At 39.0% G+C, this 17,722-nt stretch overlaps 2 protein-coding genes and 1 pseudogene across 3 annotated transcripts in view; 2 read left to right on the top strand and 1 right to left on the bottom strand.

Moving 5' to 3' along the window:
• The window catches only part of ZNF568 (zinc finger protein 568), a 181,482-nt gene that overhangs the window by 145,754 nt on the left and 18,006 nt on the right, over positions 1-17,722 (top strand). The gene's annotated exons all lie outside the window — the stretch shown is intronic.
• On the top strand, positions 5,966-6,887 carry LOC102494749 (phospholipid scramblase 1 pseudogene; annotated as a pseudogene).
• Positions 8,057-8,737, bottom strand: LOC102494347 (spindle and kinetochore-associated protein 2). The gene has a single exon (XM_014582587.2). It carries the CDS (start codon positions 8,713-8,715, stop codon positions 8,350-8,352), a length of 366 nt encoding a protein of 121 aa, XP_014438073.1. The 5' UTR covers positions 8,716-8,737; the 3' UTR covers positions 8,057-8,349.

The raw sequence follows: 17,722 nt of genomic DNA, 5'->3' as shown, positions 1-17,722 counted from the left end.
TTTAATTCCATCATGATTGGAGAAGATGCTGGATATAGTTTCTATGCCTTTGAATCTGTAAAGGCTGGTTTTGTGCCCTATCATGTGATCAGTCTTTGAGAAAGTACCATGCAGGGCTGAGAAAAATGTATAGTTTGTGTTTTTTGGGTGGAAAGTTCTATAGATGTCTATCATCCATCTGATTTATGGTATCATTTAGGTCCTGAGTCTCTTTGCTAATTTTTTGTCTCGACTAAATTTTTTGTCTCCTGTCTAAAGGAGATAATGGGGTGTTGAGATCTCCAACGATTATAGTGTTACAGTCTATCTCTCTTTTTAAATCTGGCAGTCTTTCCTTTACATATTTGGGTGCTCTTGAGTTTGGTGCATAGATATTTATAAGTGTCATAACTTCTTGGTGAATTAGCCTTTTATTACTATGTAATGCCCTTTTTTGTCTTTTCTTATGATTTTTGTCTTGAAGCCTATTTTGTCTGAAATCAATATAGTAACTCCTGCTCTCTTTTGGTTTTCATTTGCATGGAATATCTTTTTCTAGCCCTTCACTTTTAGTCTATGGTGTCTTTTTCCATGAGATGGGTTTCTTATAGGCAGCAGATGGAGGGTTTCTGATTTTTATCCATTCAGCCAATCTGTGTCTCTTGATCGGAGAATTTAATCCATTGACATTCAGTATTATTGATATTTCCAGATTGGTCCCTACCATTAAATGGGCTATATTCCTGGTTGCTTTTTGTTCTCTTAGTGCTGTCTGTCTCTCTTTAGTTTTCTTGGTATAGTACTTCTTTCAGAATTTCTTGAACAGCTGGTCTGGAGTTGGTAAATTCTATCAGGTTTTGCTTATCTGAGAATGTTTTTATTTTCTTTTCCCATATGAAGGATAATCTTTCTGGATATAGTGTTCTTGGTCGAAATTGTTTTTCATTTAACACTGTGAACGTATTTCCCCATTCTTTCCTTGCTTGCATTGTTTCCAATGAGAGGTTCAGTGTTAGCCTTTGTAAGTGATTTGACGTTTCTCTCTTGCCAATCTTAGTATCTTGTCTTTGTCATTTTGGTCATTCTAGCTATAACGTGCCATGGAGAAGATCTTCTTGGATTGATTCTTCTTGGGGTTCTTTGTATTTCTTGGGTCTAGATGTTTGAGTGCCTCTCTAGACTTGGAAAGCTTTCTTCTAGGACTTCGTGGAATAGATTATCAATGCCCTTATTAGTTTCTTCACCTTCTGGGATACCAATTCGTCATATATTTGTGTGTTTCATAATATCTAGTATTTCTCATGTATTATCCTCAATTTTCTTAGTATTTTTGATAAATTTTTCTAGGTGATTGGTTTTGTCTTCTATTTCTGAAATTCCATCTTCTGCATGGTCTAGCCTGCTTTTGATATTTTCAAGGGAGGTTTTAATTTCCTGTATTATAGCCTTCATGTCTAACAGTTCCATTTGATTCTTTTTTATGGTGTCCAATAATTTTTTCATATCATTGAGGGACTTCCTCATCTCTTGGAACTCAGCCTCTCTTTTCTCTTGCATCTCATTGAATTTTGTTACTATAAATATTCTAAATTATTTTTCTGACATTTCAGTAATATGCTCTAAATTTTTCCTACTTGGAGACAGGCTACATTGTTCCCTTAGTGGGGATGTACTACTTGATTCTCTCATCCTTGAGGCTCTTCTTCAATTTTTAGTCATTTGGTAATGTATTCACTTCCAGTCAATTTGTTAGAGAGGGATTCTGTGACTGTGACCTTGTGTATTTCCCCCACTGTGAAATAATTCAGTGCTATTTTCTCTCTTCTACTAAGTCCTCAAGTCTGGGAATCACAGGTCGAGTTTTGCAATCAGATTTGTGAAGGGGCATTTCACTAATTTTGCAACCTCTACAGTGATGTGGAAAGAATTCTCAGATGGTTAGCTACTGTGCACCTAAATGTCTCTAGGCTGAAAAGTAAAGAGCTGAAAAGTAAAACAGAAAGCTAAAGTAAAGAAAAAGAAGGTAGGAAATAGCAATAAGGAGAGAAGGCAAAGAAAAAAGAAAAGTACAAAAAGAAAAAGAGGAAAAAAGGAAAAAAGTCATTTCATGAAAAATGAAATTGGGATGAAAATGGAAAACTGTGTGGTGTGCTTGCATGCCATGAGAAGGCCAAAAACAAGCAAAGTTGGAAGTGGCTTAGCAGCTTTCTGTCCTAGGTGAGGGAAAAAAAAAAACAGATTAACAAGAGAAAGGCTCAAGGAGGGCAGAGAGCTGTTTTTTCAAAAAGAGAAAAAAGTTAGAATGGACAGCGGACAGCAAGAGGAAGCGAAGCAGCTATCCTACCTGGCTAGTGCTGGTTCTGGGAGGGGGACACTGGCTGGGGAAGACTTCACCGCCGTGAAGTTGAACCCTGAGGCCAAAAACAGGCAAACTTGGAGGTGGCTAGCAGATTTCTGTCCTGGCTAGTGCTGGGTCTAGAAGGGAGACACTGACTGGTTTTTAGTATTAAGTTGTCTGGAAAATCATGACATATGTTTCTGTGCAAAAATGCATCATGACTTTCCTGACAACCCAATACATTCAGAGTTGTGGTGCAACCATCACAACAATCTAATTATAGAACATTATCATTATCTCCACATGAAACCCTCTACCCAGTAATGGTCAGCACCGGACATCCAGCCCTAAGCAGCCACTAATATACTTTATAGCTGTAACTATTCTGGACATTTCACATTAATGACATCACACAATGTGTAGTCTTTTCTGACTGGCTTCTTTTACCTCAGATGTTTTCCATGTTCATCTATATGGTAATATATTCCAGTACTTAGTTCTTATATGTCACTAAGTAGTTTTACATGGTGTAGATAGGACACATTTGTTTATTCATTTATCCATTGATGGACATTTGGGTCATTTATACTTATATTATACTTTTAAACTATTTCAAATAATGTCACTATGAATATTTGTAAACAGATTCCCTTTTTAGTTGGTTGGCTTTTTTTGTTTTTGCTATAGGGCATGTACACTCACCAGAGAAAGCCAGGGGAGGTTGTAGGCAGGGAAGAAAGTGAGAAATCACCCCCTCGGGGGGATGGCCATGCCACAATCCCTTCTTCTCCATTCTCTTCTCAGGATTTTGGGCACACACACACACACACACACCCAATGTGATTTTTCAGGTCCCTGGATCTGGGACTTGAACCACAAGCCAGAAATGTGGGGTCCAACTGCCTTAACCTCTACCCCACCTGCTAGCCCTGTTGACTATTTTTGTCATGAAAATATTTTAGATATCACATTGATAAATTTTCGGATATTAAATCAGTTTGGCATTTTTATAATTCTTCTGTGTTGCAGGATTTGGGTTGTATTGCTGTTGTTGAGGTTTTTTGCATCTGTACTCATAAAGAATATAATTTTTGTGATATCTTTGTTTTTGGTATCAGGATAATGCTGGCTTCAGAATTAGTTGGGGCCAGCAGGTGGCATGGTGGTGAAGGTGTTGTATTCTTACATGTCCTTCTGTGGTTTGAATCACACTGGGTACTTGTATATGTCCAAAATCCCAAAAAGAAATAGAGGAGAAGGGATTGCAATGTGACCATCCCCCCTAGAAGGGTGATTTTTCACTTTCTCTCTCTCTATCTCTGGCAAGCATCCACACTGTATGGAAAAACCATAAAAAAAAAAAAAAAAAAAAAGAAAAAAAAACAGGGCTAGGGGACATCAGGTGACTTGATGGTTAAGGGTGCTAGACTTCCACATTGCTGACTGTGGTTTGAGTCCGGGACCTGGCAGCTTGCTTTCTCACTTTCTCTTTCTCTCCTTCTCTTTTTCTCTCTCTCACTCCCTCTCTAGTCAAATTTAAATAAATGAATAAATAAATGAAATAAGTCTTTTAAAAAAAAAGTTGGTGCTGTCAGATGTAATGGTAGTCGGGGCGCTGGACTTCCACATAGTCGACCACAGTTTGAGTCCTGGACCTGGAGGCTTGCGTGCGCTCTCTCTCTCTCTCTCTGGTCAAATTGAAGAATAATGGTAATAAATAAAATTAAATAATTATTTTTTAAAAAGGCATCTGATTCTCAAATTCTCCATTTAATTATCTGTTGCACTTTTCCTTTTATTTTCACCTGAATGTCCTTAATTTATTGACTACTTTATTTAATACTGATTGAACTGTGTTCTGGGAGCTAGTTATATTATGGTGAGTGAGGTACGTATTATGATAATTCTAGGCTACTTTGGGAGAAATTACATTAGTAGATATACCAATTAATAAATAAGAATGTAATTCTAGACTTGGGAAGAAAGATCAAAGGCAAAGAACAGTATATTTGACAGAAAAATGACGATATTTAGAATGAGATAATCTGGCCATACAGAGAACCTGGAACCAAACATTAGTAACATTGTTTGGAAGAGTCTAAGATGAGAAAGTGACTGGTCTGACAGATGAGTTAAGTGGAGTTCAGTATAGTGGGTGCATGGTAAGTGAAGGTGAGCATTCTTCACAAACAAGGTGAATAGGGAGGCAGGCTCCAGATAATGTACTCCTTTAAGGCCAAGTAAGACATTTTGGCTTTTGGGGCCAGCAGGTAGCACTGTGGTTGACTGCAGTTTGAGTTCTGGACCTGGTGGCTTGATTCCCCACTCCTTCCTGTGAGCACATGTGTCCTATAGCAAATTAAAATAAATAATAATAAATCAAACAAAATAAATTATTCCTAAAATAAAAAAAAGAAATTTTGGATTTTATTCTAAGTGCAGGGTGAGGGCATTTTAGGTATGTATGAGAGATTTTTGCTATAGGGCACAAGCACTCACCAGAAAGAGAAAGAAAGACAGAAAGCAAGAAATCAGCCCCGAGGGGGATAGCCACACTGCAATCCCCTCTCCTTGGTTTTCCTCTACACGCAAACATGCTTGGCATGAATTTCAGGCCATCTGGTCCAGGACTCCAAACCTCCGCAGACTATGTGGGAGTCCAGTAACATAACCATTATGCCTGCTGGTCTCGAGGGCACTGTATTTAAACAGTGAGTCCCATAGTTTGAGTTGCCTCAGAATCACTAAGGGAGATGAATAAATACCAGCAGCTATCAACTGAACAAATAGTTATTATTGACTCACACAGGTACAGTGAGGGACAGACAGATAATACATAAGTAAATCAGTTAAAGTCTAACAGAAACTGCTGCTGAGTTTAGGAGTAAAGTATACTGATGTCTGTAAGGTGGATAAATGATAGAGGGACGGATAAGGCAAATAGCTAAATAAATGTGTGCTGCTGAATTTAGGTCATAGAAATATAGAGATTCATTGTCTCAACTTTTTTTTGAGACAGTCTCATATTTATTTTTGTTAACTTATTTTAAATTTATTTTTATTTCTATTTCTTTTATACATTCAATCACATTGCTTAGCTTACAAAGTGAATATTCCAACATGTGTACATTTCCTACTAGTCCAGTTCACCATACTAGAAAGTTATCTTCAATAGATAATAATACATTTCTTTGTCTCATAAATGCCTTACCTCACCTTTTTCCTCCATAATGTCCTTCCTCAGACTCTACTCCTTCACTCACCCTCTGTCCACACCGTAACTAGTATTCATGACCATTTACTTAGTTTCTATAACCTTTAGACATTCAGTTTTGGCCATAGAGTGCAGACACTTGGTATATATTAAGTAGAGACATGCAGTGTCTCTCTTTCATTGCTTGGCTTCCTTCACTCAGCAGTAAATCTTTCATATTCTTCCACTTTCCATCAAAAGCCAGAGTCTTGTTGTTTTTTCTGGCTGAGTAGTATTCCATAGAACATATGTGCCACAGTTTTTCAATCCATTCATCTGTGGGCATTTGGGTTGGTTCCATATCTTAGCAATTGCGAATAATGCTGCAGTAGGCATCCCATCACAGAGGAGAGCCGCCCCAACCTCCCAGCTTGGCAGGCACAGCTGCATCTACAGAGCATAAATCATGGACAATCAAAGACCCCCAGAACATCCTAGCTATCCTGGACCCAAAACTGGCTACCCTGGACCTCAGGCTGGCTATCCTAGACCCCAGGCTGGCTACCCTGGACCTCAGGCTGGCTACCCAGTCCCACCAGTTGGCTATTCAGGTGCTGGCCCAGTTGGTTTTCCTGTCCAGAATCAGCCAATGTACCAGCGGCTAGTTATTCCTACAGGGGTACCACTGATGCCAGCACCACCACCTCCACTGAATTATCCACCTGGATTGGAATATCTAAGTCTGATAGATCAGATACTGATTCATCAGCAAATTGAACTTCTGGAAGTCTTAACAGGTTTTGAAACTAATAACAAATACGAAATTAAGAGCAGCCTTGGACAGAAAGTTTACTTTGCAGTAGAAGATACTGCTTTCTGTACCAGAAGTTGCTGTGGAGCATCTAGACCTTTTACCTTGAGAATTCTTGACAATTTGGGTCAAGAAGTCATAACTATGGAAAGACCACTAAGATGTAGCAGCTGTTGTTTCCCCTGCTACCTTCAGGAGATAGAAATCCAAGCTCCTCGTGGTGTACCAATAGGTTATGTTTCTCAGACCTGGCATCCATGTCTGCCAAAATGTACAATTCAAAAGGAGAAAAGAGAGGATATGCTAAAAATTGCTGGTTCATGTGTTGTGTACAGCTGTTGTTCAGATGTTGATTTTGAGATTAAATCACTTGATGAAGAAACAATGGTTGGCAGGATTTCCAGGCACTGGACTGGGATTGTGAGAGAGGCATTTACAGATGCCAATAACTTTAGGATCCAGTGGATGTTAAAATGAAAGCTGTGATGCTCAGAGCTTGCTTCCTCATTAACTTTATGTTCTTTGAAAGTGGTGGAGGCAAGGAACAAAGATCAGGAGTGTGGTAATGGTTTAATGAAAGTTTCCTCGGAAAATTTGAAGTCTACATATTGATCAGAGCTATCTGAGAGAAAAAGTCTTTTCTTATTTTCTTAATAAAATTCCTCACATCTGTATGAACCAAGCTATAATAGCTGTAGCTCCAGTTGTAATGATTTCACTTTACAAATGATAAGTTTATTTTCTTTACTGACGTATACATGTTTTTATACCTTTTTTGAACATTCATGGTGAATTTGTGAGAAAGGACATAGGAGTTTTTACATTTAGGAATAAAACTCCCAACAGATGCAAGAGAGCAAATGGCTAGGTAGAATAATTTCTACAGTACCATAGAGCAGTATAGAAACTATAGTTGGTGACAATTGAATGCATATTTCAAAATAGCTAGAGGAGAGAATTTCAAAAGAGAATTTTACAACATGACATCTTATTTGGTTGTAGAAATAGTGGGTAGGATTGATACAATGCAAGGTGAAGTAAATCAAAGATTATATTCTTTGTTCTGGTACTAGAGGAAAGCAAAATCAGCAATTTTCTATCTCCTGTGGGTTAGACAGCCAAGCATTAAGTACCTGTTCTTATTCCTTCCTTCCCTAGGGGAAACAGGCACTTATTTGGCTACTCGGGGTCCATGGGGAAAGAATTCCCAATGCTCCTTATGTGTTAGAGGACTTTGTAGAGAACGTGAAATCAGAGACATTTCCAGCTGTTAAGATGGAGCTGCTCACTGCACTGCTGCGACTTTTCCTCTCTCGACCTGCTGAATGCCAGGACATGCTGGGGCGTTTGTTACATTACTGCATAGGTGGGTGTTTCAATCTGTTCTCTTGCTAATAACAGAAAATTCCTGAAACTGGGTGATGTATAAGAACAGAGGCTTATTTAGCTCATAGTTTGGTGGTGCAAGGTCTAGGACACAGGTTGGTGGAGCATAGGAGCACCTGCATGTGTGGCTCTGTTCTGGTCTCATTCCTTCTCCTTATAAACTCACCTAGAGTCAGTCATGGGTCATGGGTACCTGACCCTAGTGACCATAATCCCAATCTTTTCCCAAGTGCCTTACCTTTCAACAACATAGTTGGGTTAAGGTATCACTCTCTCAATTCTTTTTTTTTTTCCATATATAATATTCATATATAATATTTATTCACATATAATATTCATATATAATAGCATATATGCCCTTCTTTCTTTGAGACATGGTCTTGCTATGTTGTTGAGGCTGGCCTCAAACTAACAGTCCTTTGCCTCAACTTCCCCAGTCTTGGACTACAGGCATGCACACCTGATCCTGGCTTCTGCCCTTCGTATAGTCTCCTCTTTTATAAAAGGCGTTATTTTCTAGTCTCAAGCAAACCTCCTCCTTCACAGCCCCCCGCCTCTACTCATCAAGTGTTAAAAAGACATCTTCCTAAATTTCAAATTGTTCTCTTCTCCATTGGAGTTCCACTCTGCAATTCTATTTCTTCATAATTCTGGCATGTGAGATTTTAAATTGCTCTGCTGCAGTTTTCTCTTCTTCGTCAGTGGTGCCAGCTCCACGTTTGTTTGTTTTCGTAGCTCTTGTATCATAGTCATAGTCTTATTCAAAGTAGCACAGATGCGGCTCTTAGTCTCTTTCTGTTCAACAGCAACTGGTTTAAAGCGTGCACACAAAGTTTGATACTGAGATTTTATCGCTGACAATTCCTTTAAGAGTGTAACTGGATTTTTCTCGCCTGCTGAATCAGGGTGATTGGTCTTGATTTCATATTCCAGTCTGTACTGAATGTAATCCAGATCAGAGTCAGCTTTCTGGAACATCAGTTCCAGCTTATCGACCTCCGCCTCCATGTTGAATAGTTGACATTCCACAGACCTCCGATGTGCAAGCACTTTTCTGGTTAAGAATTCTTCTGTCCTTTGGGTAGATATCAAGAAATGGGTAGTTCTATTTGTAGGTCTTTGAGGAATCTCCAAATTGTTCTCCAGAGTGACTGCACCAATTTACATTCCTACCAGCAGTGTAGGAGAGTTTTCCTTTCACCACACTCCCACCAGCACTTATCCTTTAATGTTTTTTTCATCTTAGTCATTCTGACTGGGGTTAGGTGATAACTCATTGTGGCTTTGATCTACATCTCCTTTACAATGAGGGATGATGAGCATTTTTTCATAAGCTTTTTGGCTATTCATATGTCTTCATTAGAAAGTGGTTTTTCCAGCTCATTCTCCCATCTTTTAATAGGGTTAATCATCTTTTTTTCAGAACAGCTGCTCGAGTTCCTGTGTATACTGGTTATCTGATGCACTATTTACAAAAATTCCCATTCTGAGGGCTGTCAATTCACACTAATTACTGTGTCTTTTGCCATGTACAAACTTGTTAATCTGATGTCTGCCATGCAGAAACTTCTTAATCTGATTTAATCCCATTGTCTATTTTTGGGATTATTGCCAGTGCTTTGGGAGTCTTATTTAAGAAATCTTTGCCTACCCCAATGTCTCCCCAGTGTTTCCCCAGTGTTTTCCAGCAGCAGTTTTATAGTTTGAGGTCTTAGGTTTAGATCTTTGATCCACTTTAAGTTGATTTTTGTCAAAAGTGAGAGGTAGACGTTCAGATTCATTTTTCTGCAGGTGGATATCCAGTTTTTCCAGCACCATTTGCTAAAGAGATTTTTCTCTCCCCACTGGATTGACTGGTAAACTTTGTCAAAAAATCAGTTGTCTGTATGCCTGAGAGTTTATTTCTGGGGACTCTTTTCTGTTCCATTGGTCCACCTTTCTGTTTCTGTGTCAACTCCACTCCACTTCTCTTGTGCAGGATTGCTTTGGCAATACAAGGTCTTTTATGATTCTAGACAAATTGTATGATTGTCTTTTCTAGATCTCTGAAGAATGTCTTTGGCACTTTGATTGGGATTGTGTTAAATATGTAGATTAATTTGGGTAGAATTGCAATTTTAATTACATTAATTCTTCCCATTCAGGAACATGGGATGTCCTTCCACTTTTTCTGTGTCATTATCAATTTCTTTTTTTAGCTTGTAGTTTTCCTTGTGGAGGTCTTTAACTTCTTTGTTTAGATTTATTCCTAGGTATCTTATACTTTTTGTGGCTATGGTAAATGGAATTACTTTTTTCAGTTCTAGCTCAGTCTGCCTGCTGTTTGTATATAGAAGTGCTATAGATTTCTGTGTTGATTTTGTATCCTGCAACTTTACGGTATTCATATTACTTCCAGGAATTTTTTCATGGGTACCATTGGGTCTTTTATGTATACAATCATGTCATCTGCAAATAGAGAGAGTTTTACCTCTTCTTTTCCTATTTCAATGCCTTTTATTTTATTCTCATTTCTAATTGCATTGGCAAGGACTTCCAGTACTATATTGAAAAAAAGTGGAGATAGTGGGCATCCTTGTCTTGTACCCGTTTTTAGTGGAATAGCTTTTATTGTGTTGAGAAATGACCCTTCTATGCCAATTTTACTGACAGTCTTGATCATGAAGGGATGTTGTATCCTATCAAATGCTTTTTTGTCCATCAATTGATATGATCATATGTTTTTTATCTTTTTTTCTATTAATATGGTACATTATGTTTATGGTTTTACATATGTTGAATCAACCTTGCATTCCTGGAATAAAGCCTACCTGATCGTGATGTATAATCTTTTTTATATGTTGTTGTATATGATTTGCTAGTATCTTGTTGAGAATCTTTGCGTCTACATTCATCAGAGATATTGGTCTCTAGTTTTCCTTCCTTGTCCTGTCCTTATCTGTTTTGTGGGTGGGGGTGATGGAGGCTTCATAGAATGAATTTGGGAGAATTTCACCCTTTTAAATCTTTAGAAATAACTTTAGCATAATGAGTGTTAACTCTTCTTTAAAAGTTTTGTAAAATTCAGAGGTGAAGCCATCAGGACCAGGGCTTTTCTTTGTTGGGGGTTATTTATTACTGATTCAATCTCTTGGCTAATTATGGGCCTACTCAGACTTTCTACATCTTCCTAACTCAATCTTGGTAGATTATGTGTCTAGGAATTTGTCTATCTCATCAGATTTTCTTGTTTGTTAGCATATATTTGTTCATAGTATCCACTATTGGTATTTTGTATTTCTATTATGTCTGCTGTTATATTGTCAGCTTCATTGCAAATTTGATTTACCTGGTTCCTTTCTCTCTTCTTAGTAAGTCTCGCTAGTAGTGTATTGATTTTGTTTATCTTTTCTAAGGACCAGCTTTTACTTTCATTTATTTTCTGTATAGTTTATTTTCTATTTCTTTTATTTCTGCTCAGATCTATATTATTTCCTTTCTCCTGGAGTTTTTTGGGTTTTTTTGCTGTTGCTTTTTCACTTCTCTGAGGCATGATGTTAGGTGACCCATTTGCTTTCTTTCCATCTTTTTATGTGCACTAATTGCTATGAACTTCCCTCTTTTGACTGCTTTTGCAGTGTCCCAAAGATTATGGAAACTCGTTTCCTCATTGTTATTGACTTCCATGAATCTTTTAATTTTAGTCTTTATTTCTTCAGTAGCTGTGAAGTCATTCAGGAGTAGGCTCTTTAGTTTCCATGTATTTGTGTATTTTTGAAAGTTCCTGTTGGAATTAAAATCAAGTTTGATTCCATTATGGTCAGAGAAGATGCTGGATATAGTTTCTATGCCTTTGAATCTATAGAGGCTTTCTTTTTGCCCTATCATGTGGTCAGTCTTCAAAAAGGTTCTATGCATGGGCGAGAAAAAAGTATATCTCGTGGGTTTTGGGTAGAAAGTCCTATAAATGTCTATTAAGTTCATTTGATTTATGTTATCATTAAGATCTTTTACCTCTTTACTCATTTTTTGTCTAGATGATCTGTCCAGAGGAGATAGTAGGGTGTTGAGGTCTCCAACAATTAGTGTGTTGCAATCTATTTCTCATTTTAGATCTAACAGTCTTTCCTTCACATATTTGGGTGCTCCTGTGTTAGGTGCATAGATATATATTAGCATTATATCTTCTTGATGGATTAACTCTTTTACTACAATATAGTGCCCTTCTTTGTCTTTTTGAACAGTTTTTGTTTTAAAGACTATCTTGTAAGAAATTAGTATCAGCACTTCAGCTTTTTTTGGTTCCCATTTGCATGGAATACCTTTTTCCAGCCCTTCACTTTTAGTCTTTATCCATGAGATATGTTTCTTATAGGCAACAAATAGAGGATTTCTGGTTTTTTTTTTTTTCAATCCCTTTAGCCAGTCTGTGTCTCTTGATTGGAAAATTTAATCCATTAATATTAAATGTTATTATTAATATTTCCAGACTTGTCCTGACGTTTACGGTAGCCATTGCCTTGGTTGCCTTTTATTCCTTTATTTCTGGCTGTTCATTCTTTTTTTGGGGTACGGGGGAGGTTTTTCTATAGGGTGTGTGCACTCGCCAGAGAAACAGAGAGAGACAGAGAGACTGAAAACAAGAAATCACCCCCCAAGGGGGGATGGCCACACGGCAATCCCTTCTCCTTCCATTCTCCTCTTGGGATCTTGGCACACACGCACACATGCACACACGTCTGGCATGAGTTTTAAGCCACTGGATCTGGGACGTGAACCGCAGTTGACTGCATGGGAGTCCAGCGACATAGCCATTATACTAACTGCTGGTCCCTGGCTGTTCATTCTTTAGTTTTCCTGCAACAGTCCTCTCTTCAGGGTTTCTTGAAGAGCTGGTCTGGTGCTGGAAAATTCTCTCAGGTTTTGTTTGAGATTTAAATAATTTTTTCCCATATGAAGGATAATCTTGTAGGATATAATAATCTTGGTTGAAATTATTTCTCTCTTAACACTTTCAATACATCTTCCCATTCTTTCCTTGTTTACATTGTTTCTGTTGAGAGGTCCAGAGTTAGCCTGATGGGGTGCTTTGTAAGTCACTTGTCATTTCTGTCTTGCCAATTTTAGTATTTTGTCTTTATCTGTGGTCTTAGCCAGTCTGGCTAAGATGTGCCTTGGGCAAGATCTTCTTGGATTGATTCTGCTTGGGGTCCTTTGTATTTCTTGGGTCTGGATGCTTGAGTGCCTCTCTAGCCTTGGGAAATTTTCTTCCAGGATTTCAAGGAATAGATTTTCCATGGCCTTATTAGTTTCTTCACCTTCTGGGATACTAATTATTTGGATGTTTGGACATTTAATGGAGTCTAGTATTTCTTGTATATTATCCTCATATCTCTTTGTTATTTTCTCTATCTTTTTGGTGTTTTTTTTTTCTTGGTCAGAGGTTTTATCTTGTACATTGGAGATTCGATCTTTGGCATGGTCTAATCTACTCTTAATACCTTTGAGAGAGCTTTTGATTTCCTGTATTATATAGACTTCATCTCTAATCATTCCATCTGATTCTTTATTAGAGTGTCCATTTCTTGGGACCAGCAGTTAGCGTAATGGCTATGTCACTGGACTCCCACGTAGTAGACCATAGTTCGCATCCCGAACCTGGTGGCTTAAAACTCACACTGGGCGCGTGTGTGTACCAAGATCCCAAGAGGAGAATGGAGGAGAAGGGATTGCGGCGTGACCATCCCCCCTGGGGGGTGATTTCTCGCTTTCTGTCTCTCTGTTTCTCTCTGTCTGTCTGACGAGCTCACGCGCCCTATAGCGAAAACCTCTCCAAAAAAAAAAGAGTGTCCTTTTTTTCTTTGATATCGTGGAAGGACTTTCTATTCTCCTGTAACTCATTGTCTCATCTTCTTTTCTTTTCTTTTCTTTTGATGAGAGGTTTTTGCTATAGGGCGCATGCACTTGCCAGAAAGACAGAGAGACAGAGAGATAGAAAACGAGGAATCACCCCCTGGGAGGGATGGCCATGCTGCAATCCCTTCTCCTCCATTCTCCTCTCCGCATCTTGGGCACACACGCATGCACACACACCCAGCGTGAGTTTAAGCCACTGGGTCCGGGACTCGAACCGTGGTCAGTTACATGAGAGTTCAGCCACATAGCCATTACGCTAACTGCTGGTCCCAGACTCGTTTTCTCTTTTCTGTTCCAGCTCATAGAGTTTTGTCACCATGAATGTTCTAAATTATTTCTCTGACAATTTGGTAACATCTGTTTTTTCAAGAGATGGAGGGGAGTTACTGTGTTCTTTTGATAGATACATATTTCCTGGTTTATTCAGACTTGAGGCTCTTCTACTTCTAGACATTGGGAGATATATTCACTTTTGGATACCTTTTTGGAGAATGTTTCTTCGAGTGGGAAAAAGTGTGCTTCCCTTTTGCTGTGGACTGATGTGTGCCAAAGTCTTCTGCTGTGTTTTGTAATGTGGTTTGTGCAGGAGGAGTCTTGTGTTCAGGAGTTTGAAGAGCAATCTCTCCTTTTTCACAGGTGGTTAAGTAAAAGGGAAGATCCCAGGGAGCCTCACAGTATCAGGGTATTTGAAAACTGATTCTAGACCTGTCTAGCCCCTCTTGGTGGGTAGAGGATAAGCAGAAGATGACAATATAAGATGGAATAGAAAAGAATATGAAAGAGAATAAACAAAAAGTCGCCAGGGGGTGGTGATGGAAGTGGGCTCTGCTGAAGAGCTAGGGGCAGTCCTGCGGGGTAAGAAGTGGAAAATTAACATAAGAAAGAAGAAAAGGAATAAAAGGCCTACCTTGCTAACAGAGAAAGGGTCTCTGGGGCCGGAGGAGCTGGGGCTGCGGTGCCCTACCTCAGTGTCCCTTAGCCCAGAGGGCTGGGGAGGGAAGTGAGCTCTGATGAAGAGCTGGAGGCAGTCCTTGCTAACAGAGAAAGGGTCTCTGGGGTTGGGAAAGCTGGAGCTGGGGCTAGGGCTGGGATGCCCTGCCTCAATTTCCATAATAATGTTGGAAAAATAGGTAAGATAATAAGTGACAAAGTATACTGCAGAGAAATAGGGTAAAGAAGGCCAGCCCTATGGCCTGGCGTTAAGGAAGTTAGACCTCACATGGCCAATGGCATGATTTGAATCCTGGCTTCAGCAGCTTGAAAAACATGCCAGGTGCATGTGTATGCCCCAAATCCCAACAGGATAAAGAATTGGAGGAGGACTGCAATGTGACCACTCCCCATTGTGGGGGAGGTTGCTTTCTCCCACTCTTTTTGTCTTTCTGGTATATGCCCTCAGGCAAGATAAATTAAAACTATTTTAAAGAAAAATAGGGTACAGAGAATGATGGAGATCCTGTTCTGTAGGGGTAGTCTCATGAGTTAGCATTTGATTAGAGGCCAGAATTAAATAATTGAAGGAGCCATATTGATTTTTTTTATTTTTAACAGAGATTTTTGGTTTTTTGGGGTTTTTGTTTTTTCTTTTTTTTGGAGAGTTGGTTTTTTGTTTTTGTTTTTTGGGTTTTTTTTTTTTTTAGCTATAGGGCGCATGCGCTCTCCAGAAAGACAGAGAGAAACAGAGAGACAGAAAGCAAGAAATCACCCCCCAGGGGGGATGACCACGCCACAATCACTTCTACTCCATTCTCATCTTGTATGCGCAGACACACACACACACACACACACACACACACGCCTGCCATGAGTTTAAGCCACCGGGTCTGGGACTCGAACCACGGTCAAGTACATGGGAGTCCAGCAACATAGCCATTACGCTAACTGCTGGTCCCAAGAGAGATTTTTGTTATAGGGCATAGGCACTCACCAGAAAGACAGAAAGCTAGAAATCACACACACCCTCGCCCCCTGGGGAGATGGCCATGCCTCAATCGCTTCTCCTCCGTGCTCTTGGCATTTGGGGCATGCATGCACACAGGTCCAGCATGAGTTTTAAGCCACTGGGTCTGGGATTCAAGCTGCAGTCAGAAACATGGGAGTCCAGCAATGTAACCATTATTCCATCTGCTACCCCACCATATTGATATTTTAGGAAAGATATTTGTAGACAGAGATTTCAAAGGAGGTCTGGGATAGGCAAGGTTAAAAAACATCCAGTTGAGAGCTAGAGCAAATCAGCTAAGGAGCAAAGATAGGCAAGAAGTTTGGAAGGATGTAATTCAGAACATGTTTATAGCAGGCCTTGTAGGCCACATGAAGACTTCCTTTTTTCTCTGAATGAGAGGGAGATTGAGCCAAGGATTTTTGACCAGAAGGATGCCTCGATCTGACTTATTTTAACAGGAACATTCTGGCTACTGTGTGGGTTATGGGATATTAGAAGTGCAGTAGTAGGAGGAGGGAGACAAGTCAGGATTGTATTGTGTTAATCTTGGTGAGAGATGGCTTTGACAAGATGGTGCAGATATAGGTAGAGAGGAGAAGCCAGTTGAGGCTAGAAATGAGAGAATTTGCTCTTAGATGTGATATCTTACTCTTTTAGATTCTTATTATTAATAGTTAATCTTACATGATTCCTGGACATCATATATTGAACAAGGTTCCCATCTGATTCTGATTCTCACCAGAGGTGAAGAACCACTTGATTTCACCTTTGTGAGCTTTCTTCATAAATGAGCTCAGTTTTCATTCCTTACTCCTTTTTTATTGCAATATAACGTTAACACTAAATTAGTTAGATTGTCAGAAAAGTTGTGACTTTTTTTTAAATGTTTTTCTTTTTTATTTATTTTTACATTTTTCCACAAACATTTACTTTACATATCAAAAAAATTTTAGCTCATACTCCATAGTTCTTGACAGTTAATAAACAACTTTCAAAATTTCAAAATGCTGAATTTGGGGACCACCAGTTAGCGTAATGGCTATATCGCTGGACTCCCACGTAGTCGACTGGTTCGCGTCCCAGACCCAGTGGCTTAAAACTTACTCTGGGCGCGTGTGTGTGCGTGCCCAAGATCCCGAGAGGAGAACGGAGGAGAAGGGATTGCGGCGTGGCCATGCCCCCTGGGGGGTGATTTCTCACTTTCTGTCTCTCTGTCTCTCTCTGTCTGTCTGGCGAGCGCACGCACCCTATACCAAAAAAACCTTTCCAAAAAAAATAAAATACTAAATTTTAAAGAGAATGTTCAAAATGTTTCTTATAATTTTGTTCGTGACTCTATAACAACAGAGACAGTATGGTTTTAAATATTTTTGAGAAAATACTTACATGTCAACTACTCAAACTGTTGAAAAGCAAATGCCCAGCACACTAGTCACACATAAACCTTCTGCATTCAGCCCTGCCTACCAAGTATTCTGTGATATACCATCTGCTAGCAAAGATCAGTCTCTTTTTCTTCCTTCAAAGTCTTTCTTAAGATAATCCTCTGGTGTGGAGACCAGCAGTTAGCGTAATGGCTATGTCGCTGGACTCCCACGTAGTCGACTGCGGACCTGGTGGCTTAAAACTCACGCTGGGCACGTGTGCATGCTTGTAAAAAAAAAAAAAAAAAAAAAAATAAACCTCTGGGGTGGTTTTTTTTTTTTTTTTTTTTTTTTTTTTTTTGCAATCTCTACTGGTTACAATGCTGGACTGGAAAAGTCCAGATTATTTTATGTTATAAATTCTCTCATATATCTTCTCTAAACTTCTCTGCCATACTATTTATGGTTCCAGGCCATCTTTCTAAGAGCTTCTGTTGGCTTACTTGAGATCCACCTTAGTTCCATAGTTTTCTAATTGATCTTCAGATATGACATTCCAGTCAAAGCCCTATCCAATAATGAGTATTTCTAATTTCTTATTCAGTGCAACAGGCATTATTGAACTTACACAAATATACCTTCTGCCACAAAATAAGAATACTCCTAAATATTTTCAATTCAAGAGGAGTCAGGAAGGAAGAAAAGTTTATATTTCCATTTAAAGAAACAAGCAAGAAAAATATTTTAACAAATTGCTGAATGTATCGACTCAAAAGAAAGTAAAATGTTTAAATTGGGAAAACAAAGCATA

The sequence above is a fragment of the Tupaia chinensis genome, unplaced genomic scaffold, assembly GCF_000334495.1.
Source record: "Tupaia chinensis unplaced genomic scaffold, TupChi_1.0 Scaffold143654_1, whole genome shotgun sequence".
Classification (NCBI taxonomy): Eukaryota; Metazoa; Chordata; class Mammalia; order Scandentia; family Tupaiidae; genus Tupaia; species Tupaia belangeri.
Note: the sequence above shows the minus strand (reverse complement) of the source record. Positions and strands in the feature narration are given on the sequence as shown.

Coding starts and splice junctions, on each gene's coding strand:
- LOC102494347 (XM_014582587.2), bottom strand. CDS start 8,715: ATGGAGGCGGAGGTCGATAAGCTGGAACTGATGTTCCAGAAAGCTGAC.